Consider the following 27,713-nt stretch of genomic DNA (forward strand, 5'->3'; position numbering starts at 1 on the left):
CAGTCTCACGGTCGCTTCTCCACTACGTCACATCTATGAAACTCCCGCCCTGCGTCTTGATTGGCTAAACCATAAAGTTGGTTGGAGAAATCACTCTCAATGGAAGAGGTTCCAGATGGATGTGAGTGAAGCTAGGCGGAGCGAAATTCATCTGGCTAGGGCCAGGTTAGTAGTAGACGCTCATGTGGTTGAATGTGTTCCAACAACCACAGAAGACCGCCTACTCTCCGCCTACTGACTTAATGCGTAAATATTACGGGAAGTGCACTAGACAGACGGGATTTCAAGTTTGTTGGCTGAAGACCTAAGTTTAGTTTCAAGACGAAAAACATACCAAGCACAATGTTCTCTCACCATTCTTGATTTCTAACACACACTAACAGCGTTCGGAATGGTCTTGTGGCTATCAGAGTAGAAACAAAAGCTGCTGCTTTCTGTGTTTTTCCATCATCTTCTTTCGCATTCATATGTAAATTGCATGAGCTTATTTCATCCATTAGATCAAAAGATCTGAAAAAGCCCATATATTTAATTTACCCGCCGCTCCTCGACCCTCCCCTCAAAGAAATCAGGACAGAAGTGGTCGAAGTGGACAAAAGAGACGGATTTAAAACACCGGGTGTAAACGGGAATGTGTCTTCTTCCTCATCTACTAGTGATTCCATCGACCAAAACGCATCTTAATACAAAGTGTAAATGGGGCCTGAATCAATGCAAGATGACAGGGCTTTACCACTGATGACTTCAAGAGATGGTCCCCCCAAAAACGACAAATCAGTCATCATTTTATTCACCCTTTTCCCGGTCCTAACCTCTGACTATTTCTTCTGTGGAACATACAAGTATTTTGAAGAATGTTTTTGTCCATAGTGATTCCATTGACTTTTATTGTTTGGACTCAAAACACACCACATTTTTCAAAATATCTTCTTTCGGGTACCACAGAACACCCCCCACAACTAGATGATGTGATGAGAACAGTATCTCACAATACCGATATTCCCTGAAAAAAAAAAAAAATCACCATTAAAAAGAAATCAGTCAGACAGAAATGTCTCATCGCTGCTATATGTGTTGACCCCTGTCACTCTGTAACCTAATGAAACCCTCAGCTGTTCTAAAACTGTTAGGAGCGCAGACCTCAGCCAATCAATAGTAATAATAACAGGGAAAAATGTCACTATGTCACACTACAGCCTAAAAGCAGCCCAGGATAATTCCCTTAATGATTAGCCCAGAGGAAAAAAAGACCCTGAGGCCTGGCTCAGATGAATAAATCCACATTCCACTCATCATGCCCCGGCTTAATAATATACACCTGACAATTCCAATGCTCGGTTGAGCAGCACTTCAGGTAGGAGAAACTGGATCTTCTTTACCAAATTTTCCTGATGCGCTTCTGGACAGAGTCATGTGGTAACATAAATATTCACCCATGCAGGCAAAAATGTCATCTACGCGAGCCATCACTGAGTCAACAACTCATCGATCAATATCAGATACAAGACTGACAGTAGAACAAAGATTCCGATTTTAGTAAACATTGAAGGCGATACAATAGTCGAACAATACACATGATTCAACATGAGTAAATCAAAGGTGCTGATAACTATATTTACAATGTCAGACAAACCACCATATGATTTAATTAGCTAGTTCAGTTACTGAATAAACAAACAAATATACATGGAAGTATTCAATAACTACACAACCATTCAAAAGTTTAGGATCAGTAAGATTTTTTTATGTTTTTGATAAAAAGCGTCTCAAAAAAGGCTGCCTTTATTTCATAAAAATACAGTAAAAAAAGATAATGTATATTGTAAAACATTATTACAATTTTAAATAACTTTTCTATTTTAATATATTTTGATTTGTTCCTGAGATGACAACGATACATTTCAGCAGCCATTACTCAGAAATCAATATTAAAAATAATTATATAACTTAATATTTGTAGCACTTTTTTAAGAATTATTTGATGACTAGAACATTCAAAATAAATAACAGCATTTATTTGAAATATATATATATATTTTTAAATAATAAAAGTTTTTTTTCTTTCCAAAACAACAACAACAACAAACATGTATAACGGTAATATATTTAAAGAAATATTCCAGGTTCAGTAAGTTAAGCTCAGCATTTGTGGCATAATGTTGATTATCACAAAAAAATTATTTCCACTGTCCCTCATTTTCTTTTAAAGAGATGAAAATATAGTTTACTGTGAAGCACTTTCAATAGAAGTAAATGGAGCCAATGTGTTAAACAGTATTATAGACACAAGATGTAAACAAAATGCATGTTAACGTGATTTTGTGTAAAAAAAACAAAAATACTGCTTGAGCTTTTCTCTGTGAAGTTATGTTCAATTTTACAACTTTGATGCCATGACACATAACAGCTAAAATGAATGCAAAAAATGATTGATTAAACAGCTTCACAGCTCAAATAATACATAATCTGCTTTTAAATCTGCCAAAACTTGCACCCATTCACTTCCATTGCAAGTGCCTCAATCTTGGTTTTGTGATTTTTAAAAAAAAATAGAGGGAGGAGTGAGTCAAAGTCATTTTTGAGGTAATCAACACAAATGTTGTCAACTAAGCTAAACTTGTATTGAACCCGTAATATTCCTTTAACGGTCTCTTTACTCTTTAATCCAAGTTGACTGTAAGGTTCCTAAAAATTATGTAAACTCTTAAAACATCAACAACATTATAGGTTTCTAAAACTTACATCAGTGCTGATTTAATGTATAAGCAACATTTGCTGTGCCTGCCTGGTGGATCATTCCAATACCTGCAGCAGACCTAAGCTATGTTGAGACTTGTCAAATACACAGGAATTTGTTCTAAACAAATGTTGCAATGCATTACACATTACCTGCATATGGCGAACGACATTTAAAAACAAAACCTAATAAATTATTACACAGATAAACAGCATTAACCCACCATGTAAGACCACAACAAGCTAAAGACACTACCACCCTACCATTACTCAAACCAAAATAATGAACCAAAAAATTCTTTAAAACATTTGTACATTAAGCAATAACAGTGAAAATGGCTATACACACAGGCACACCTCTTTTATTTAGTATTTGAGGACAAATATCGAGGCTTACTGAAAATACACCACAATATAAAAACATAGCCTCGAGCGCAGCTCTACACCAAGCCAAGCCTCCTGGAGTTCTTCCGATCACATTTGCATTGGAAATATGAAATATGGCTTGAGGTAACCCTACTCCACTAAAGCAGGAAAAAATGCCCTTTGTTTTATAGATGAGCCCATATGCGAGTACGCAAAGCAATGTTTTCAAATGAGATGCTTCACCTGGATGGGTTTTATATATATGTGACATAAGCTTCCGACCCTAAGCTGCCTGTTAGAAACTCTCTTCCTGTCTTGGAGCAGCTTGTAAATAATGAATGATTACCATTACACAATGCCCCAATGATTAATGTCAGCACTATAACAAAGACACACGTACCTGCACTACCACAACTTAGAAAACTCCAGAACTGCATGATGTATTTCCATGTACCTTTCCAGGCTATTTCCTCAGTGCTCCTTACCTGTGCTAATGAGGTAACGCTAGAGAATACCTGCAAAGGGTTCCTGATACCCACATACACACGCCTATAGAAGCCCCGCCCACCACATAACGATGCTCTGATTGGTCAACATCCATAAAAAGCAGGTGAAGGGCAAACACTTACTAGTGACTCATTTATGTGAATCGGCTCTCTCGAACAGGTTCTTGCAATCAACCGGTTCTGCAATCTGCATCATTAGTTGTTGTTTTTTTCCAAGGTTATTTGCGTAATTTAGATTTCACACGTTTTGATAAAATTGTATTTTTAAACCAACTTGGTTTCGTATAAGCCTATATTGATTTAAGAAGAAAAAAAATCAGTCTGATTCGTGAATGAATCGTTCAAAAAAGTTGTGCGAGGCGGTTTAACAGATTCAATAAAAAGAACGATTCGTTCAAGAATTTCTAAATCAGCATAAAAAAAGAAGCAGAATAAAGAATAAAACTTTGATAAACAGATCAATAATGTAATATGGTTGTGGAGAGATATCATATTCTCCTTGCTATTTATTGTAGCTTTTCCAATAATTTTTTTCTTCTATTTTATAAAATAATAATCGAATTGAATTTAACCAGTTCAACCCTCCAGAATATTAAACCATGTAGGCTATCTAAGATATTGGGCGACATAGCCTAACAAATCGAAATACTATTATCAGTCATTAAGTGAAAATTCTTGATACATAATATTAGTAGAAAGTATCATAGGGCAAATGCTAATAAAGCTTGCCTGCACACAAAACTGGTTGCATTGTCTTGTTATTGTTTTCAGTTCACCATGTGAACAGAAACAGTCTGACAACAATACACAGCCCCTAACACAACACAGTTAACTCAAGATGACAAACCATGCAGCGATCAAGACATATTTACACCGGGTTATTAAACATGCAGATTGGTGTTAAATTTGACACTCGAGGCATTTTCCTTGAGGAATAAAACATTGGGAATCGCTTAAAATTACTGGGTATGGTCTCTTTCGCATTGCCAGGAGCGTTTTGTCCCGCAAAACCGTGCTTAGCTGACTTTAATCAGAAATTTCATAATGATACGGGAATCTTAAGCACGCTACAATGCAATAACACGCCTCGCATTCACAATCTAATTCAACACAACATGTCAAATTGGCCCAGGAAAGCCCACTCTTCATGTCCAAGTGCAGATCCGAGCCCCTCGCGCTATGCTACCAGGCTAACACACTTATTACAATTATTATAGCAAATATAAAACGTGCATTCTTAACAAGGGACCAATATTTACCATATTCTTTTCATCGAATGTCTCCAAAAAACGCGCCCTTTTGATAAACACCCTGTAATGTTTGGCTTAGGTTTGTATCATGTGTTAACGCTGTTTTTGGGTCCGTCCAGGCTCCGTGGGGTCTGTAGTGGATCTGAAGCCGGAATCCTCCCTCTTTCTTGCTCTCACTCGCGCGCGCTGCTGCTAGTGATGACCGATTCGCGAATGAATCATTATGCTGAACCGACACTTTTTATTAATTCTTTAGAACTGACTCGCAAAGCATTTGCGAATCAATGACTTGCAAGGAAGAACATTAACAATTTAAATGTATTTAAGTGACATGATAACTATAACTAACGCTAAATGTGTGACAGGTAGGAATATTTATCTGGGAAAAAAAAGAAAAAAAAAAAAGAAAGGGAAAAAAAAGGAAAAAAAAATCTTTGTCTCAATTCAAGTGAAAGCATCAAATCTTTAACATTAACCTACATTTGTATAAACTTAATCGAAAACAGCGATATGCAGCGAATTTAACTAAATGTGTTGAAGTCCATAGACTTCAGGGAACCCCTTTAAAATGATGACTCAAATGAATCAGTGAATCGGTTTGCTGAAACGAACGGGTCGAACGAACCGATACAGTAAATGAATCGGGCTTCCCAACGCTGGCTGCTGCAGTTCTGAATCGCTCGCTCCAATATGGCTGACTCGACCTGAGACCAAAAATATTCTAGCTGATGATTATTTTCTGATGGAAAAATAATAATCTATATATAGGCTACTGGTAGGCCTACAGCAGACTAGCCTATATTATAGATATTGAAGTTGGTGTTGATTGTGATTCATTTGGAAATCCCACCAACAAGGGAAAAAATAGCCTACCATCCACTTGACTTGACTACATCATATGCACCTGTCAACTTTACCGAAGAATGTGCTCACAAAATATTTCTTTGACATCAAAACTAATAATTTCCATGAATCAACTGTTATTTTGTTTCTGAATTATACAAATTAATTCTTATGCCGCGCACACCAGCTCTGAAAGCACTGATGTGCAGCACGCCTACACACACACAATCCAGGGACTTAGGGACAGGATAGATGTGTGCTGGCTTTGTCTTCCAGACACATCCCCAAAATTCCTTCCAGTGACGTCTGACAGTTAGATGGCTGACCTCAGGGTCAGAATGTTACACATCAGCCAATCACTGCTCTCTGCATGGGCGGCAAAAAACACCCAAGGGCCCCTTCTGCAAACACCTCCAGAGCGAGAGGGCTGATTCAGAATGGCTCCACGTTTTGTTTATTAAGTCATATTTATTTAAAGTGCACCTATTATGGATTTTTGAAAATGACCTTTCATGTAGTGTGTAACATAGCTCTAAGTCAATGAAAACATCCTGCAAAGTTTTAAATCTGAAAGTGCACCATACATAAAGTTATTGTCTTTCAAAAGTAAGAGTCGACTCTGAGTCAATCAGTGCCGGCGCTATGGTGGGGCATTCGAGGGCCGTGCCCCCCCCCTAGCGGTCATTGATGCCCCTCCTACCACAGCTGCTAATACAATGCTAAATCATAAATCAGATGTAGGCTATACAATACCGATGTCCAGCAATCTATTTAAATAGTACATTGTGTTTAATTTGTCATTTAATGAGATCTAATATGTGTTGGTGCCAAAAAATTTCACGTGAAGAAATAGATATATCCAATCCGACTTTTCTTGTATGTGCTTTAATGGTCCAGTGGCAGAACTTTAGACAACCGTGTTAGAGATTCTGGGTTCTAATCCACGCTCATATAGTTTTTTTTCCTCATTTAAACCGATTATGTTTATCAGTGGTTGTATATCAAGCAGGGACACGTGACGTTTGTGTGCATTTTACTTTGTGATTTCACCGGAACGAATAGAGATTTCTCCGCAACGGATTAAAACGTGCATCCGTGTGAAGACTGTGCGCGGCAGCGCCAGCCACAAGAGAACACTTTATCAGCACCACTGTATCAGCACCACTGATCGCAGTCAACGAGCACTTTGATCACTTGATTTCAAAACCAATACATTTCAGCGTGCTAGATTGCCTCTTATTTAATAAATGAATGCTCTGCTATAGTTAACTGGTGATGTTTTATTTATTTGTATTTGTATTGGTAGATCCGAGCCGCGAGATGTTTAAAAGTGGTGGGGACAATATCGACCCTGGCAAAAAGTGGTGGGGAAATTCACAAGTAATAATAATTAATAATAATAATAATAATAATAAAAGTTGTTTGGTTTTTTTGCGCCAAAATATTTCTCAAACGGCAAATGGTGTTCAAAATACTTAGTTTTGAGTTTTATATTGTGTAGGTCTCCTGCTAACTGGTTAACTCAAATACTTCTGCTGATCAGCTGTGGGACACTATTACCTAAATCTGTGTCTATTAATGCAGATTGTCTGTCATTCTTACTAATAGAGGGTATGCGCATGACGTCACCGTCGGCCGGAGTGAATACGGTCACGCCCACAAGTGGCAAAAAGACTGAGCGGCAGCATTTGTTTTCAGCGTGAATGCCGTGAAAATCTCACAAAACACATCTAAAACGGGAAAGAGCTTTGCGATTGACTGTACAACTAGATTTGAGCAGAAATCTGAGGTACTGTATATTTTTACAGACTGCAAAAAGCTACAGAACAGACTATATTCTGCATAATTGGATGTTTTTAAATAAACACTGACAAAAAACTATACAAGTTTTAGGGCTGGACGATATGATGATATACAGTATAACATTAATGTAAGTGATCACTCGGATTTAGACCTATCTATATTGTATTTATATAAAACGTTTACAGGCAAATTGTCTTCATTTATTTCCCCGGCGTCGAAATCAGGCACATATAAATGTCAGGAAACACGATTCCTGGCTGCATGTCAATATCCATGGATCACTGGATCTTTGATAAGTTGTAAGGAACACTATATCGAGTCCAACTTTTAGTTTAAACTGATAATAGTTTGTTTTACTCGCGTTAACGCAGTTTCCCCTATTAACTCCAGTCACGCAGCAGCTCTTCTGCCACTCAGTCCCGCTGAGGGGGGCGTGTTCCGGCGGGGGAGTGACGTTAATGCATTCCCTCTATATGAGTAAAGATTAAACATGGAGCAAGATGTGTTTTTACCAACATCACGCTAGAGCTCGGCTAATGCACTGTTATTGATACAGTTTTCACATGTTCACAGCAATAAATTAGAAAAATTGTGAATAAATAAGTAAAATAATCAGTTTGTTTGATGGACATGCAATTGTTAATGCTGATGGTGAGGAATTAACGTACAGTTGCAACATCTCATAAACTGAGTAGGCCTAGTGTATCACTGAGAAACATCCTGCTCGAGTTGTCCTTGCGATGGAGGTTCGGGTTGAATAACTAGTTCTTCCCGTGTTTCATTATTGGACTCGCGCTCGGATTGATATGGTAAAATCGTTCGTTACTGTGTTTAGTTTATGGTGTATGAAGCCTCAGGACCTATTTTTTTACAGTCTATGCAGGACACGCAGAGCTGACGTTTTTGTTTTCGGTGCGCGCGCTGTACACGGTAAACCAATCACAACAGACTGAGCTGTCTGGCCAATCAGAGCAGAGCAGCTCGGGGAAAGGAGGGATTTAGAGAGATTGATTCTTCTGACGAGTCGTTTAAGAATCATTGAAAATGTGGTGATGTGGAAATGTATATTAGAGAAAATTAAACAGTTTTTTGACCATTGATGCATGTAAACCTGTTGTAGGAGACTCCAAAACAACATTAGGAAACTTTAAAATAGCATAATAATCCAATCCAATCCAACTTTATTTGTAAAGCACATTATACAACCAGGTTGACCAAAGTGCTGGACATTGACATGATCTCGGACAGATTATAAACACATGAGTAACAAAAACAAACATTTAAAACAAGGGACAAACTAAAAAATAAAAATGCAGAATACAACTCTCAATCAGGTTTAAAGGCCAATGAATAAAAGTGAGTTTTAAGTCGTGATTTAAAAATGTGAAGGCTGGGGGCAAATCATTCCACAGCCTTGGTGCCACGACTGAAAATGCTCGATCTCCCCTATTTTTAAGCCGCGTCCTAGGGACAACAAAGAGCAGCTGGTCAGCAGACCTCAATGACCTCAGAGGAGCGTGCAGCTTCAGTAGTTCAGAGATATAAGCTGGGGCTTGACCATAAAGAGATTTAAAAACAAACAACAGAATCTTAAAATGTATTCTAAAGCAAACCGGTAGCCAATGAAGGGAGGCAAGAACAAGCGTAATGTGATCTCGGGCACTTTAAATATTAAAGGCAAAATGACTCCACATTAACATTGATATTCTAAGATGTTACATTAAAAACACTGTTTGCAAGAAAAAAAGGGCTGATCTAGGAGGAGATTCTGTTTGTTGTTGTTGTTGTGTAAAAAAAATCTAGTCACGAAGTTTTTAGAACACTTTACTGCAAAATATTAATAGAAAACAATATATTTTGTAAGAAATTATAATTTACTGTATGAGAAAATAAAGCCTATTTTTATTTAAATATTAGACATTAATATTTTTTATAACATTATGTATGCATTGGCAAATTATTTTCATTACAATAAATCACATTTACCCCCTTTATCTCATTATTGTAATGTGAAAAAATACATTTGATACATATATTTTTTGCATGTAATAATGAGAATGTTGTTTTTATTTTATATATATATATATATATATATATATATATATATATATATATATATTATATATTTTGACATTATTGCATTATTTTGACAACATATACATATATATATACAGGTATATATATATATATATATATATATATACACACACACACACACACACACACACACACACACACACTGTTACGCAATCTACTTATTATGGCTTCAGTCCATCTTGAGGCAGTGCTGGTGTTTGGACCTCAATTTCCTTTGATCCAAGGCTTTTCAGGAAATTGTGTACATGGCAGCTGCACAAACCTCACCCGATTCTATATACAGCTCTTTTGAAATAAGAACAGCTTTTAAAAGGAATGAAAGCTTTCAAATTAATTCAGAAAGGTATATTAAACTGTTATTTATATTTTACAGCCACAAGCTTCAAAGACTTTGCTTATTCTCAGGCTAACTTTAACTGGACAATAACTTTATTCTAGAGCTGCTGTAAAGCCAAAACAATCTGTGTTACTTTTCATTTCCTATTATCACCGTGAAGCTGCTTTGAAACAATCTATATTGTTAAAAGTGCTATATAAATGAAGGTGGCTATACAGAAAAACATTCCCACTGTTGAGGTTTGAGCAATCCCATTCATGAAGCAGCATAAGCTTCAAGTGCACAACAATCGGTTCTTAATTTATTTGATATACTCGAGTTGGCCAAAGTGCTCTCCATTAAAAAACATTTCAACAGCATAAATAACAAAGAGCCAAAAACATGAAAAACACCAAACCAAAAATACATTAAAATACAAGACAACAGTAAAACAAGATGTAATCAACTGCTAACTTTGCCATATGTCTGGGCAAGTAAATGCACCCTCAGACGTGATTTAAAATGACCCAATGTAGTTCAGCATCTAATATCCTAAGGCAGGTTATTCCAGAGGCGGGGTGCAGCAACAGAGAAGGCACAATCCCCTTTGGACTTTAGATGAGATTTGGGGATTTAAACATATTAAAACCTTAAACTGCACTGACCTGCTACTTGGTCCACTTCCAGTCAAAATCCTAGTTGCTGCATTTTGTCAGTTCAACAGAACAAGAGGAAGCCGTAGATACAATGAATTACAGTAGTCCAAACTTGAACGTATAAAAGCCTGTATAACCTGCTTCAAATCAAGACAAAAAGGGTTTTATTTTTGCAATACGCCTTAAATGAAAGACACCAGACTTCACCACTGAGTTTACACGCTTATCAAATTTAAGCTCTGAATCAAAGATCACTCCCATATTCTTTGCTTGCTTATATGTACATTAGAGGCAGGAGGACCTAGACGATCAAGTATATACGTGGGTGACATAATGGAGCCGAACACTATAGCATTCTGTTTTAGCTTCATTAAGTTATAAAAAATTCTGTGCCATCCATAGTTTAATGTGCCTTCAACAGAACATACATTTGAGTGTCATCTGCATAACAATAATAAGCAACATTATATTTTCAACAAATAAGGCAGAGTGATAGCATGTACAAAGAAAACAATATGGGCCCCAGAATTGACCCCTGAGGAACCCCACAAGCACAAACTGCAGAATCAATGAAAATACTTGAGAATGAAAATCAATGAGAAGTTCTGTCCTTTAAATAAGAAGAAAACCATTTGAGGGCATTTCTTAGGATCCCTACCCACTGACTTAAACACTCTAAAAGAATTTCATATTCAACTGTATCAAATGCTGTCGTAAGATCAAGGAGAAGCGGAACAGCACACTTTCTAGCCAGAAATAAATCATTGTTTAATTTTTAAAAGAGTAGACTCTATACTGTGTACCTAAAAAAACAGACTGAAATTTATTAAAAATATAATATTTATTTATAAATTAAAGCTGCTGACGATACAGCTTTCTCCAAAATTTTAGATAAAAAAGCCAACTTTGAAATCGGGTGATAGTTACTAAAAACTCTAGGATCAAGGATCAAGTCTAGGCTTTTTAAGGAGAGGTATACAGTAGCATGCTTTAGACAAGATGGGACTATTCTATTTGCTAGAATACTATTTACGATACACAAAAATCGGCCCACAACATCCAGAACCTGGAGAAGATAACGAAAAGGAATGATATCTAATGAGCGAATAGTAGTAAATGCTGAATTATATCTGCAAGATGAGAAATAGATGTAGGACTATTTGTACAAATAGCATTGTAGTTGGTTGACTCCCTTATAGTGACTGTCTAACTCCAATTAAAACCAGTAGCTGCTCTACTCACCACATGCTGACAGGGTTACATGACACTTTCAAAGGGCAACAGTGTGTGTAATTCATTCACAACTGAACAGATATAGTTAGAGAGAATGTGAAGAACATATGAAATAATAAAAAGTCTATGTGAATTTTGAATAGAATATTTTTGTAATCAGTGTACAGTTTTTGTATAAATAAATAAAATAAATAAAAATAAATCTCCCTTTCTTCTGCTTTATCTTCCAAGAATCAAATTTAAGAAAATTAAAAGCAGGGTCCACAGAAATATTCTTCCCCTATGTGCAGACAGCTGAGGAACTATTACATGTCACAAAACCTGATGCACCTCTGTAAGTGAAGCTAAGACCTTTTCAGCTTGTTTAATCTACTCTCCAGATAGCGATTTTACCATCACGTTTTGCAGAGCCGCTGAGTATGTATCGGTCCTCTGCTGAGAACAGCGTTTGAACAATGTCTTCATGGGCCTCAAGCTCCTTCTCAACTTCCAGGCTCTCAGAGTCCAACACAAAGATCTTCCCCACAACCTTGCTGAGGCCTGACCCACCACTACAACCAACCCAGACCTAGAAAGAGGAGAAATGTTATTAGGTTTTATAAAGATCAACATCCAATGTGCTATAATGCTCTTATTTCATTGTGATATATCACTCACCAAACAAACAAAAAGACAAACTACTGTTTGAAAGTTTAGGGCTGGTAAGATTTTTTTTTAATGTTTTTAAAATTTAAGAAACTAAGTCTCTTATGCTCACCAAGGCTGCATTTATTTGTTAAAAAAAAAGTGATATTGTGGAATATTATAACACTAATAGGCTGATTTGGTGTCCTTAGCATTATTAATGTTGAAAATAATCCAAATTAATCATCTCTCAAGAAATCTTTAGACATATAAGAGGTCTTTGTACCATTAAAACATCCTACAAGTTTCATAGCTTAAAACGTCCAATGTGCTATAATGCTCTTATTTCATTGTGATATATCACTCACCAAACAAACAAAAAGACAAACTACTGTTTGAAAGTTTAGGGCTGGTAAGATTTTTTTTTAATGTTTTTAAAATTTAAGAAACTAAGTCTCTTATGCTCACCAAGGCTGCATTTATTTGTTAAAAAAAAGTGATATTGTGGAATATTATAACACTAATAGGCTGATTTGGTGTCCTTAGCATTATTAATGTTGAAAATAATCCAAATTAATCATCTCTCAAGAAATCTTTAGACATATAAGAGGTCTTTGTACCATTGAAACATCCTACAAGTTTCATAGCTTAAAACGTTCTGCTCAATATTAACAAAGCATTTATTTAATCTAGCTCCAAAAACTTCTCGTTTTGATATTGCGGGATCTGTGACGTCACACGGGCAAATACATTTGCAAATACCTGCCTCCAGAGCAAGACATCGATGAATACATCAACACACCATAGGCCACGCCACTTAACAGCTGACATTTGCCTACACTGGATGTGAGTGTTGCGATGCGTCAAAAGCAAATATTATAGAACCCATTATAATCACTGACAATGTCTACACTGGATACAGTATACAGATGCGCATTCAGTTTCTGACATACTCCACACACTTGAGTCTGTCGACAACAGGACAAATGGACAAGTGGAAGTGCGTTCGCTTTGACATGTCCAGTTTAAACAGCTCTTTTATGTAAAGTAAATTATTTCAAAATGCTTTGTTTGTAAATTAAGGTTTTATATGGATAATGTTGTCAAAACACACTCACGTTGACGTTGACACTGCATTGACATTAGTCAATCATAATAGTGGCTGTTTACTTAAAGGAGCCACCCCATAAAAAAGTTTTTTTTTTTCACACACACACACACACATATATATATATATATATATATATATATATATATATATATATATATATATATATATATATATATATATATATATATATATATATATATAAAATGTTTTTTTTGTGCAAAAAAACTTTATTAACATTATAAGTGATCCTCAAGGAACATATTCAAATAAAGTAATTTGATATTTTTTGGAAATTGCGAGGATTCTTTGATGAATAAAAAGTTATTTTGTAACATCAGAAATGTCTTTACTCTCACTTTTGATCAATTTAATGCATTCTTGCTGAATAAAAAAATTCACTTCCCTAGTGAAAAATATATGTACCAAAATGTAGTTGACATACATTTATTTTAAGCTAAGTATACTACCCATACATTTATATATTTATGTACTTAATATAAATATCCTACAATTGTACTTTTAGTATACTAAATTGATATACTTAAAGTCTGCTAAATTGGAATACCTAATTTTGTACTTAATGCGCTTTAGTTACCCGGAAGTATGATTGTAGTATATTTCGTATGAAATAAAAGTATTCTAAATACATTTTGGTATAGGTTTTTTTCACCAGGGTTTTTTCCACCAGGGTTTTTTCAAAAACAAAATCTTACTGACCCCAAACTTTTGACCAGTTGTGCCATGAGTAAATATATTATCATATTTAATTCAATTAATTTTAATTGCATTATAGAATAATTAATCTCTTTAAAGATTTTATATACAATTCCAGTAGGTATGAATATGAGCATGGAAAAGTCATGAGAAAGGTACCATCTACACCTTCAGACTGAGTACCTGCTTCTTTACTCTGATCATACAGGTGACCTCACTGCAATTGGGGAGTGTGACCCGTTTGGGTGGTTTGATGGGGTCAGTGGAGTCCCATATAATAAGCTCTGCTGAGTCTGTAAAACTTGTCCAGATCTGTCGTCTCTAAAAAAACAAAAACAAAAACAAGAGCCTAAGAACGTTGGTTACATCCAAGCACATTATAATTTTATGCCATTCACAGCATTTAGTGGCATGGCTGACCTCTCTGACGGTCTGTTTGTGCAAAAGCATGAAATGGCAAAGGAAAACTACTTCACACTAAAACAACAAAGCTGCAACACATTTAATACACAGAGACACCATAAACCCTGCTTTATTAGTATAATAGAATAATAATATAAGGTTTATAGCTTAAAACATTCATTCTTCTTTTCTTGATTAAATTAGATAAATCAATATATATATATATATATATATATATATATATATAATGCTATATGTGTTTTAACAGCATAAAAGTATATACATAAAAATAAATATCTGCAATTTTATTTCAGGAAGGATGATCATCATATTTGGATAAAGCAGATTCTGTGGTGACACAAACCTCCATAAGCAGTGCGACTCTGCTGAAGGCACTGGCAGTGGTCTTCATATTGTCTGGGAGGGAAATCTTACGAAGCAAAGCTCCATTCGGTCTCAGCTTCATGACACAATCTCTGGCACCTTCACAAACAATAAATAAAAGCTAAATTGAAATTGAATACGGTATATATTCAGATTAACCTCATTAATGTCAAGCTATCTGTTGCCTGATAATCTCTGAAAAAACTATGCCAGGTTTATTTCATGGCCATCTAAATGCTTTTGTAAAATATAATAAGTAAAAACTTTTTAGTGATTTTTGCAGCTTCTAGCTAACAACAGTGTTGGACATGTTGGACACTAGGCTGATGACAAACTTACCACACCATAAGGCGTCATTGTAAACTTGAATGGACTGCAGTCTGTCACAGGACAGATGAAACTGCTTCTTCACCTTCAGAGAGGGGACGTCCCAAACAATCACAGTGCCATCTACACTACAGGAATACACCTGCGCTTGGCTTGGAGAACACATAAACATTACATTTATTTATAGAGTAATTTCTATTCTCAACCACAGTTGTCAAATATACAGAACATATCACAAACAATGCTGCCGCCTGCAGGTGAGGTTACAGTTTAATTTAATTTTTAATTGTATTTTTGAGGTAATATTATCTATCTATCTATCTATCTATCTATCTATCTATCTATCTATCTATCTATCTATCTATCTATCTATCTATCTATCTATCTATCTATAATAAACTAAATGAATTATAATAATAATTATATAAGATAATTAAATTGTATTTATTTGTATATATATATATTAGGGGTGTAACGGTTCACAAAATTCACGGTTCGGTTCGATACGATACACTTGTGTCACGGTTCGGTTCGGTACGATTCGGTACGTTTCCGATACAGCAAAAAGAAAGAAATGCCAGAGAAATTTCCTTGATTTAATCTTTTTAATTATAGTTTTATTAAAACTAACATCATAAAGTATGATATTTTTTAACTTTGAGCAATGATGGAGCTATACTTGACTTTTCTTAGGAGCTTATAAAACAAAACAGCTCCTTGGACAAAATTAAATGTAATATTGTAGTAGTTATAAACAAAGGTTTATTTTAGTTCAGATTAACATTTGAGGGCAGCAATTGTATTCATAATGTCAAAATAAAACCGACGTGATGTTACTTGAAAGCATTATAGCCTACTATTCCTGCCAAACTTCCATGGTTACAGTTAGTAGTGTTACTACAGTAAACCCATGGTGAATGTTGCTGATCTGTGGACACTGGATAGTTCATTCATGGCACAATGTTTCTTCCTGGTTTCCACGTCAGCGCTGTTTGATCCGTTAATAACGGAGAAATGCGAATGTTTCTCACTAGATCTTGCAGCGATGTTATTACTTCAGTGGCGAATTCAAATGCTTTCTTTACTGGATTTGGCTGTGTAGTAACAGTGCTGATGATTAAGATCGGCTCGCGCTGTATTTGTCCAAACTGATAAACGGTCCTTCAACCACACAATAACGAGTGGTTTCGTTCCGCTTACATTACATTTGCCATTTGATGTTGGGCAATGTTGTGGTCACGCACATTATGAGCGCGCTTGCCACGCGTGACGCGCCTTCATTTGAAATAACGAAATTTTGGTCGGCAGGAAAAATGGTCCAACGAACCGTTCGGTTCAAAAATGCGTACCGAAAACCGAACCGAAAGCCTCGTACCGAACGGTTCAATACGAATACGTGTATCGTTACACCCCTAATATATATATATATATATATATATATATATATGTGTGTGTGTGTGTGTCTATTCATGGTTAATCGATTAATTATAACTATGCAAAACAAAATGTATTTTAATAAATTAAAATAAAATATATTGTTAAAATGCATATATTACTTAGTATTTATTTATATTTATTGTGTTTCTATTTATTCTATTTATCTACATATCTATAGATAATAAACAAAATGTATTACAATAAAATAATATATATATTATAAATTGTATTATAATACATTTTGTTTATTATCTGTAGATAATTAATTAATCACACACACATAGTTTATATATGTGTATATATTATTAATTATTATTATAATGATATTATAATGACATCATTATATTATATTATATAAAATGATATTATTATTCTATATTATCCGTTATAATAATATATCATAATAATATCATTTTATATAATATAATATAATATAAAGATGTCATTATAATATCATTATAATAATAATTAATAATATATACACATATATAAACTATGTGTAGGTGATATTAATTAATTATCTGCAGATAATAAACAAAATGTATTATAATACAATTTATAATATATTTTATTTTACGCAATGAATGAGGTTACATCCAATACTCACCTTAATCTGTTCTCAGGGCTCAGTTTCTCCAGGGCGAAGTCTGTGACCTCTCCATGGTGCTCCGTCAGCTGTTTATGACACAGCATACTTTGAGCATTGATTATGTAAATGACAGAGTCCTGAGAACCAATCCACACCTGCTCCTGGTCCAATCCCATCATGCAGTTCTGGGCACAAAAAAAAAAACTACTATGAGATTTATACTTTCTTTTTCTTTCACTCTTCCACAGATACATAAGCTACAGCCTTTACTGTCTATGGGTACAGCCAGGAGTTCTAGACAATGTAATACAAAGCTGCCGCAATTTTCCAATCCACAAGGTGGCATCACATACATTTTACTGTGGCAATAAGAAAAGTCTCAGAAAGCACTGTAACTATTAATAAACTGTCAACATGTAAAAACCCAATCTGTTACTTGAAGATCCCAATATAGAAAAACACATTTTCACTGAATGCAGAAAGTTTTTATCAAGGACATTTGATATTGCCGTCAATTACTCTTTAAGATATTAAATCAAAATTGATTAACACCATCTTACCAGTCGAGAATCTCCTAAATTAATGCAGTTTTGCATCAGGGACCAACTCACAGCATCGAACACAACCACTTTCCCACAGCTGAGAGCACACCAGAGCTTAGGGTTTCTGTCCACACCACTGGCGCAGAAACTTGACTGGCCTGGAAGGAGTTAAAAAGAGTAATTTAACATTAAACCTTCCACAAACAGTCACATAACATATCAAGTTACTGAAACAAAATATGTGCTACACATTCTAATTTAGGTGTTTACCAAAATCTCTCAATATATATATACTGTATATATGTATGTGTGTGTGTATTGCTTTGGATTCAGATTTTGGTAAACACCTAAATGAGAATGTGTAGCACATATTTTGTTTGAGTAACTTGATATGTTAAGTGACTGTTTGGGGAAGGTTTAATGTTAAATTATTGTTAAATCTGTAGATGAGTATGTGTATGTATAAATACACTCACCTAAAGGATTATTAGGAACACCTTACTAATACTGAGTTTGACCCCCTTTCGCCTTCAGAACTGCCTTAATTCTACGTGGCATTGATTCAACAAGGTGCTGAAAGCATTCTTTAGAAATGTTGGCCCATATTGATAGGATAGCATCTTGCAGTTGATGGAGATTTGTGGGATGCATATCCAGGGCACGAAGCTCCCGTTCCACCACATCCCAAAGATGCTCTATTGGGTTGAGATCTGGTGACTGTGGGGGCCATTTAGTACAGTGAACTCATTGTCATGTTCAAGAAACCAATTTGAAATGATTCGAGCTTTGTGACATGGTGCATTATCCTGCTGGAAGTAGCCATCAGAGGATGGGTACATGGTGGCCATAAAGGGATGGACATGGTCAGAAACAATGCTCATGTAGGCCGTGGCATTTAAACAATGCCCAATTGGCACTAAGGGGCCTAAAGTGTGCCAAGAAAACATCCCCCACACCATTACACCACCACTACCAGCCTGCACAGTGGTAACAAGGCATGATGGATCCATGTTCTCATTCTGTTTACGCCAAATTCTGACTCTACCATCTGAATGTCTCAACAGAAATCGAGACTCATCAGACCAGGCAACATTTTTCCAGTCTTCAACTGTCCAATTTTGGTGAGCTCTTGCAAATTGTAGCCTCTTTTTCCAATTTGTAGTGGAGATGAGTGGTACCCGGTGGGGTCTTCTGCTGTTGTAGCCCATCCGCCTCAAGGTTGTGCGTGTTTTGGCTTCACAAATGCTTTGCTGCATACCTCGGTTGTAACGAGTGGTTTTTCAGTCAAAGTTGCTCTTCTATCAGCTTGAATCAGTCGGCCCATTCTCCTCTGACCTCTAGCATCAACAAGGCATTTTCGCCCACAGGACTGCCGCATATTAGATGTTTTTCCCTTTTCACACCATTCTTTGTAAACCCTAGAAATGGTTGTGCGTGAAAATCCCAGTAACTGAGCAGATTGTGAAATACTTAGACCAGCCCGTCTGGCACCAACAACCATGCCATGCTCAAAATTGCTTAAATCACCTTTCTTTCCCATTCTGACATTCAGTTTGGAGTTCAGGAGATTGTCTTGACCAGGACCACACCCCTAAATGCATTGAAGCAACTGCCATGTGATTGGTTGATTAGATAATTGCATTAATGAGAAATTGAACAGGTGTTTCTAATAATCCTTTAGGTGAGTATATATTTATATATATATATATATATATATATATATATATATATATATATATATGGATATACATATTATACATAGGCTACATATATAAACAAAGTGCTATTCTGCTTGAGATCTACCAGGCATTGCTGCTTTGCTATATAATTATATTTAATGTGGTGCATCGATGACAAATTTTTATTCTGAAAGAATATATATAAAATTATGGCGAAATGTCATGGGAACAGGCTAGACAGGAAGAATCCAGAACATTAACGTATATTAAATAACTATTTCATGCTTGCATACCTGGAGTGTATAGCAAGACATTGACAGACTGAGGCTTCATCATGTTCTGGGATGGATTGATCTTGTGTTTCAGAGTCTCTGCGGTGGGTCTGGGAATGATCATGGGGACTGTGGGAATGAAGACAAAAGACTTAAATAAAGCTGTCCTGTCTTCATCATATAGATGTTCTTAGGTAGAGAATCAAACACATTATAAATGGAACTGCACCTTCTTGTCGTAGCTTTTCAAAATAGGCCAGTTTGGAGGCAGCATAAACGGCCTTCTGTGTCTGTAAACAGCGCACCACTGCATCCATAAGCAGGACGTTGGTCAGTGCCTGCTGTATATACTGGGGGTACTGATAACAGAAGAGATCAAGGATCACAAAATAAAGTACTTTAAATTGTGCGTCTGTGTTTTAAAACATGCAAAAAAGAGGAGGTAAAAGGGGAGGAACAGTTATCTCTTCAAATAAGGAAAGAGAAACAGAAACATGAAACCTTGATATCATAAAGCACATTGAACAATTTACAATTACACCCAGTGCAGGACGTGTGTGTGTGCATGTTTATCTAAATGGTTGGAAATGGAAATAAACTAGTAGGGTGTAGCAAAGCGATTGTGAAAATTATTTTAAATTTAAATTATTTTGACAGCTATAAATCATCCCTAAACACACCCTGCCCGTTACCATTAAAAATACTGAATGACTGCAAATCCCATTGGTAATTGTTTTCTATATTCTACGGGATAGATCTAAACCCTATAGTTTATAAAACATATAAATATATATATATATACACTCACCGGCCACTTTATTAGCTACACCTGTCCAACTGCTCGTTAACACTTCATTTTTTTAAGCAGCCAATCACATGGCGGCAACTCAGTGCATTTAGGCATGTAGACATGGTCAAGACAATCTCCTGCAGTTCAAACCGAGCATCAGTATGGGGAAGAAAGTTGATTTGAGTGACTTTGAACGTGGCATGATTGTTGGTGCCAGAAGGGCTGGTCTGAGTATTTCAGAAACTGCTAATCTACTGGGATTTTCACGCACAACCATCTCTAGGGTTTACAGAGAATGGTCCGAAAAAGAAAAAACATCCAGTGAGCGGCAGTTCTGTGGGCGGAAATGCCTTGTTGATGCCAAGGGTCAGAGGAGAATGGCCAGACTGGTTCGAGCTGATAGAAGGGCAACAGTGACTGAAATAACCACTCGTTACAACCGAGGTATGCAGCAAAGCATTTGTGAAGCCACAACACGCACAACCTTGAGGCGGATGGGCTACAACAGCAGAAGACTCCACCGGGTACCACTCATCTCCACTACAAATAGGAAAAAGAGGCTACAATTTGCAAGAGCTCACCAAAATTGAACAGTTGAAGACTGGAAAAATGTTGCCTGGTCTGATGAGTCTCGATTTCTGTTGAGACATTCAGATGTTAGAGTCAGAATTTGGCGTAAACAGAATGAGAACATGGAACCATCATGCCTTGTTACCACTGTGCAGGCTGGTGGTGGTGGTGTAATGGTGTGGGGGATGTTTTCTTGGCACACTTTAGGCCCCTTAGTGCCAATTGGGCATCGTTTAAATGCCACGGCCTACCTGAGCATTGTTTCTGACCATGTCCATCCCTTTATGGCCACCATGTACCCATCCTCTGATGGCTACTTCCACCATGTCACAAAGCTCTAATCATTTCAAATTGGTTTCTTGAACATGACAATGAGTTCACTGTACTAAAATGGCCTCCACAGTCACCAGATCTCAACCCAATAGAGCATCTTTGGGATGTGGTGGAACGGGAGATTCGCATCATGGATGTGCAGCCGACAAATCTGCGGCAACTGTGTGATGCCATCATGTCAATATGGACCAAACTCCCTGAGGAATGCTTCCAGCACCTTGTTGAATCTATGCCACGAAGAATTGAGGCAGTTCTGAAGGCAAAAGGGGGTCCAACCCGTTACTAGCATGGGGTACCTAATAAAGTGGCCGGTGAGTGTATATATATATATATATTTTTTTTTTTACAAAGATTTACATGACTCTACGACCAGTGTTGGGGAAGTTACTTAAAAAAAGTAGTGTAACTCCTTACTCGTTACTTCTTTAAAAAAGTAATCCGTTACTTTACTTAGTTACCCCATATGAAAAGTAACTTTTTACGTTACTCGTTACTTTTACGTTACTTTTATGTTGCTTCATTTTGGGCAGAACCCAATATCTGTTCCTAAATGTGTAGGCCTACATAAAGTTCTACTATGCATAATGCCATATATAATGCCATAAATGCATAATGCATTTATCAAAATTTTGAATATTTATGAAGAAATGCCCGTTAATGGATAGGCATATGTATGGGCGGCGCTAGGGAGGGGCTAGAAAGAAAGCAATTATATTCAGGCTGTATGGAAGTCCTGAACCGCATAGTGAAGAAAAAAAAAGAAAACTTATCTTATTATTTCGACATAATAAGGGGACATTCTAATCTGCATTAAGCCAAATTAAGCGTTCTTCTTATAATGGTTTTCAATGGGAGGAAAATGCTTAACGTGTAATTAAATGCATTCCGTTCATATTCTGGGCTCATCTGATTTTTTGTACATAGTATAGCCTACTTTATTATGATTTTATCATAATGATTAATAAATGCACGCACAATTATCCGTGAACTTGATAAATGTTGCAGATATGTTTTACTATGCACGTAAACAAATGACTTTCAACTTAGGCTATGTGTGCAAAATTCAGAATTAAAAGAATGTGCAGCAATTTGTACAAATAGAGAGTCTAGGCCTACTATATGTGTTGTAGCCATTAAATAAGCACATATAGTTTCATATTTGTTAAAATATTATAATGTTATTTTTTTTCATCTATGTTGATTATGAAAAGTGAACAGCATGAGTAAGATGCGCAATATATCGGGAGACGTTGAGTGGGTCAGACATGATTTTGACCACTTTCACGGTCAGTGCATCACGTGATCAACTGCTAAATTCAAACGTGCTTTCGCGCGTTGGCTGGCGCTGAGCCAGAGACGGACGCACTCAGTCCTGTCATATATCACAATTCACAACTATTGAGTGTTTTCAACCACATAATGTTTATTTTAGGTTTCAGACATTTAAATACACATAAGTACTAGCAAAACAATGATTTTGAGTTTGTAAAATACACATCGTTAACCTTATGCACTTTTAAATTAATAGTATACATACCATTTACATTTTTTAGTTAACGTTTTTTTAAAGTAAGTAATACTTTTATTCATCAAGGATGCATTAAATGGATGCGTGACAGACTTTGACATTGTTCTTTTGAACCTTATATGCACCAAAGTATCCTGAAACAAGTGTATTCAACATTGAAGAAATGTTTCTTCAGCACTAAATCAGAATGATTTCTGAAGGATCATGTGACACTGAAGACTAGAGTCATGATGCTGACAATTTAGCTTTGCCATCACAGGAAAAAATGCTTTTAAAATGTATTAAAATAGAAAATCTCTATTTTAAATTGTAGTAATATTTCACAATTTTTACTGATGCATTTTATCAGCGTAAGAGACTTCTATCAAAGACAGAAAATTTGTACCGCCCCAAAACTTTGAAACCTTTGAATGGATATTTAATTCTACTATTAAGTTGGTAAGGAAGGGTAAATGGTTCATTTTGATTTCACATTTTCTATAATATCTTCTCAGTCTTAGATATTTCACAGCACAGGTGAACTTTACCTTATGGTTGTCTGCCATCATTCTGCCAGCCCACATCTCCTTGATCATCAAGTTCCACAGTTCACTCTCAGATTTTAAATTAGCCTCGAATATATCTTTCCTCAGGCTGTTCTTGATCTTTAGAGATGGGATCCTTAAAAGCAGGAACGGAACAGTGGAGTTCTTCACCTCCTGGGTTCACAGGATTCATAAGGTTACCACAAACACTAACTTCTCAGTTTTAATAAAATATCACAGGTATGAACACTAACAAACCTCAATATCCCTAAACTTGGTGACCTCAACATATCCAGGTGTGCTTGTGGTCAACAGAAAGAGCCTCCTCTGGGTCATGGCAATTTTGCCAACACCATAACTGGTCTTCACAGAGCTGGACAGCTTGTACACACACTCATTGTTTTCCAGTTGTTCCAGTACCTCAGCAGGCAAGAGAACCTCCTGTGATACTGCCTCAGTCTCTTGCCAGATGGTGTAAAACACTCTGAACATCTCTGGATCAATCTGCTTCTGCCCACCTGAGAAAGCAGAGGGAGAAACTAGATCAGAACAAATATGTTTTATAACAACGTTTATTAAAAAAAAAAATCTAAATATATTTAAACAATAAGACACTACAAGTAAATGTGGAATATATATTTATGCTTTTTTTAAGTATCAGCAATATTTTATTGTTCAGTTTGAAAATGTATATTAATGTACATTAATTTATTTGCTATATTTAATGTTTGCTAAAATAAACTTTAAATGAGCATTAGAATATATATATTTATATATTAAATCCTATTTTACTGACCACTCCCAGCTGTGACAACAAGCTTGGACCCCCTTGTGGCCCCCCTAAATGTGGAGTGTGAAATTATTTTTTACAAAACTGCAGGGCTCTCAAGTGTCACTCATTTCGGTCTTTTGTCACGCACTCCCGCCACACATTGTATTTCTCACGCGGAAAAAACTATTTATAATATATTTAATATGCCGCAGCAGCGCCCAAAATTTCTCTGGCCGCAGCGCTCTCACTATGGAACCGACAGGAATCAAGCGCGTCTCCCCTGGAGTTCTTAGTCGAGCCTGCCACTTATCAGCCAATCAATTCAAAAAAGAAAGGGGCTACACAATAGCCAATCAGAAAATAGCACTATTGTATCTGGGTAAAATTTCACACAACAACCAATACAAAAAAAGGATATCCTGGAATTTTTCACGTGATTCTGCTACAACATCTTCCGAAAGTTTCGTTAACACACAGAGGAAACCACTGGAGCTCCGAGCATCACTTTGAACACAGAGTAAGTCATGATTTCCTGTTTTAATGTTACAACAAATTCACAACTTGTTTGACACAAACAATGACAACTTGACTGCTGTTAAAAAATGTTTCTGTCACGGCGCGCACACAAAAGGTTAGGATCCAAGTGCAGTATTTATTTGGGGCAATCCAAAAACGTAGTCAGCCAGGCAAAGGTTCAAAATCCATACAAAGCAGTCAAAAACAAGACACAAAACAGGAACAGTACTCCGAAGTGCGAATCACATCAAACAAGGACTCCACGACAATCACAGAAACAAACAGGGTATATATACACACAGATACTAACAAGGTGAGTGGGAACAGCTGTGTACAATGAACAATAATGAGTACAGACAAAGGATTCTGGGAAGTGCAGTTCATGATGAGGTGGTGATGGTAAGGGGAAGAGACCTCTAGTGGAAACCCAGGGAACAACAACCAGACACTGTGACGGTTTCAGCCTGTTCACTGACAACTGCTCAGAACAAGTAGTCTACGCGGCGCCTAGTCATATTTTCGTTATCACACGATGACTGACATTGTCACATTATAAACATCTCTCTCTCTCCAAATAGGCTTAGTAATTTTATTAGCACTAAATTAAAGTGTATTGCATAGTAGATGTTATAGGTCACTTTTAAAATCATGTCATATTTTAAAATTATATCCTGGCCATGGATGCATTAATCAATGCATCTGTCTTTCAAAGATGTCAGGTAAAAAGCAATGATGCATCCTCTCATTCGCCCTGAGAGGAAAGCCCCCTAAAAAGGCCAGGTTAAAGGGTAATTTGCTGATCTTTTTTTGCAAAAAACCCCACAAAAATCGTAGTCTGGGTTTCCCCATACTGCCTTCCCGCAGCGCGATTTTATTCACAAGTCTCAACGAGAATTGGGTCTGGCGTTAGCCAGGCTACAAAAATCGTAGAATACAGTTAATGTGACTGATACTGAATATGTAATGCTAATGTAAAAAATATAATGGAAATGCAAATACAGTTAGGCCTATTGTGACTGATACTGAATATGTAATGCAAATGTAAAAATATAATGGTAATGCAAATACTGTTACTGTGACTGATACTGAATATGTAATGCAAATGTAAAAATATAATGGAATATAATGCAGATACATTGTTGAATGATTATAAAGATGGTATTTTGCCTGTTAATGCCTGCAGTGCAGAAAATGATATGACAACAATAAGGTCTAAATGTATCTGGCCCCTCTAACAGTACAACTGGCCCTAGCTTGCCCAAGTTAAAATGGTCTAGAACCGCTACTGTATACAACACAGCAACGCAAGTGGAAAGAGTGATCGCGTGAAAGAGTTTGAGAGCGTGTTGATTTTAAAATCATGATGCTGACATATATAAAGCATTACATGGCCTGGCTCCACATTATTAATCCGAGGTAATAACTCCCAAATCGAAGACTGCGCTCTTCACATTCCAATCTGTTCCTCAAACCCGCTTAAAATCTATGGGTGACAGGGCTTTTTCTTCGTATGCTCCTATTCTTTGGAACTCTCTTATGATTGAACTTTGGGAAGCTCAGACTTCTTGGAGTTTTAAAGACCAACTAAAGACGTATTTTTTTGACTCGTTGGTTTATATATCGTTTATCTTGTGTCCGGCACTTTAACAAGCTTCTTTTAAAGGCGCTATATAAAATAAAGTTTATTAATTTCCCAGGAAGTGACGAGTTTGTTCTCTTGAACACATGGGATGGAAACGGTGCTTTCTTCGCGAATGCTTTATGCAGTATTCTAATTTTGCGCATAAGTTAAATTCACACCTTTGGATGCAAACATAGCTAGTGACACACTGCAGCTCAGACTTACCAACAGTGAGAGCTTCAAATAATCTCTGTGCGGTGGCCACGTCCCACACAATACCCGATTCCTGAGTACATTTAACAAACTCCTCCAGCTCCATGTTGGCCTTGGGCAACTTGAACTTCTTCACGTGATAGTCTGATTCCATATGCTCGCTCTTTTCATCGTTCTTTACCTTAGAGATGAGCCGTTTGAGCTCAGGTCTCCTCTGTGCCTGGACTCTCTCCTCTACTTGCAGAGAGTCAACCAGCATCTTTACCAGCTCTCCTGGAAAAATCTCAATATCTGTTTTGTAAAGGTTCTGAAAGTCACTGAGGGCATCCAAGCGCTTAGAGTTCAGCATGTTGATGAGGCCGCGGAGGTAAAAGTATCTGGCTAGCAGGGACGAATCATCAGGTGGGGTAGCTGATATGGCTTTGTTCAACTGGTGAATAAGATCTCCGAAGTAATGGCGCACGTTGGGGTAGGTAAAGAGAGGAGGGAAATCTGGGAGCTGGAAGATCTTGACTGGTCTGACTGGAGTATTCAGAGCTTTTGGGATAAGGGATTTGCAAGAATGATCAGTAACATAAATATATTAGGATTATCTAAATGCCATTTTTATTACAAAACTGAGCCGTGCAGATGAATAACACTACTGAAGTTCTCTTACGCATTTCAGGAATGATTTTAGTTGGAGATATCTGTCTGAGGACACTCATCTTTTTCTCAATGTCCAGGTTAGCTAGACTTGTGCTTAGAAGTTTAGTCAGATCCTTTTCCTTTGAGGGTCTTTTCCATCTACTGAAGAAATGAATAACAAATTATATTTCAATGAAAAACATTAAATGTTAATATTTTGGAGAAATCTAAAAGATATGATATAATATATTATTATAAATAATAATAATAATAATTTATAGTAATTATATACATATTTCTTTGATAAAAAAACACAATAAAAAAACAAAAAA

At 36.4% G+C, this 27,713-nt stretch overlaps 2 protein-coding genes across 3 annotated transcripts in view; both read right to left on the reverse strand.

Annotated features, from left to right (window-relative positions):
* ptk2ab (protein tyrosine kinase 2ab) overlaps positions 1-5,030 on the reverse strand; it is a 63,046-nt gene extending 58,016 nt beyond the window's left edge. Inside the window, exon 1 of one of the 2 annotated variants that reach the window (XM_056263971.1) lies at positions 4,868-5,030. Coding sequence is in view for 1 of the 2 variants with exons in the window: in XM_056263970.1 (XP_056119945.1) it covers positions 3,503-3,539 (37 nt within the window). In the remaining variant the exon portion in view is untranslated. Of the gene's footprint in view, positions 1-3,502; positions 3,567-4,867 lie in introns of those variants that run through there. The other variant, XM_056263970.1, reaches the window with a different exon arrangement.
* Positions 5,031-11,689: 6,659 nt separating this feature from the next.
* The window catches only part of dennd3b (DENN/MADD domain containing 3b), a 33,919-nt gene continuing 17,895 nt past the window's right edge, over positions 11,690-27,713 (reverse strand). Inside the window, exons 13-24 of the mRNA XM_056263985.1 lie at positions 27,413-27,543; positions 26,767-27,291; positions 23,891-24,150; positions 23,636-23,806; positions 20,117-20,246; positions 19,909-20,016; positions 17,955-18,094; positions 17,413-17,579; positions 15,381-15,520; positions 15,022-15,140; positions 14,439-14,576; positions 11,690-12,374 (exon numbers count right to left, since the gene is read on the reverse strand). Of these exons, the coding sequence (XP_056119960.1) occupies positions 12,171-12,374; positions 14,439-14,576; positions 15,022-15,140; positions 15,381-15,520; positions 17,413-17,579; positions 17,955-18,094; positions 19,909-20,016; positions 20,117-20,246; positions 23,636-23,806; positions 23,891-24,150; positions 26,767-27,291; positions 27,413-27,543 (2,233 nt within the window). The 3' untranslated portion in view covers positions 11,690-12,170. The remainder of the gene's footprint in view (positions 12,375-14,438; positions 14,577-15,021; positions 15,141-15,380; positions 15,521-17,412; positions 17,580-17,954; positions 18,095-19,908; positions 20,017-20,116; positions 20,247-23,635; positions 23,807-23,890; positions 24,151-26,766; positions 27,292-27,412; positions 27,544-27,713) is intronic.

Source organism: Rhinichthys klamathensis, unplaced genomic scaffold (assembly GCF_029890125.1).
Source record: "Rhinichthys klamathensis goyatoka isolate OS25496 unplaced genomic scaffold, OSU_Roscu_1.1 h1tg000211l_1, whole genome shotgun sequence".
NCBI classification, from domain to species: domain Eukaryota; kingdom Metazoa; phylum Chordata; class Actinopteri; order Cypriniformes; family Leuciscidae; genus Rhinichthys; species Rhinichthys klamathensis.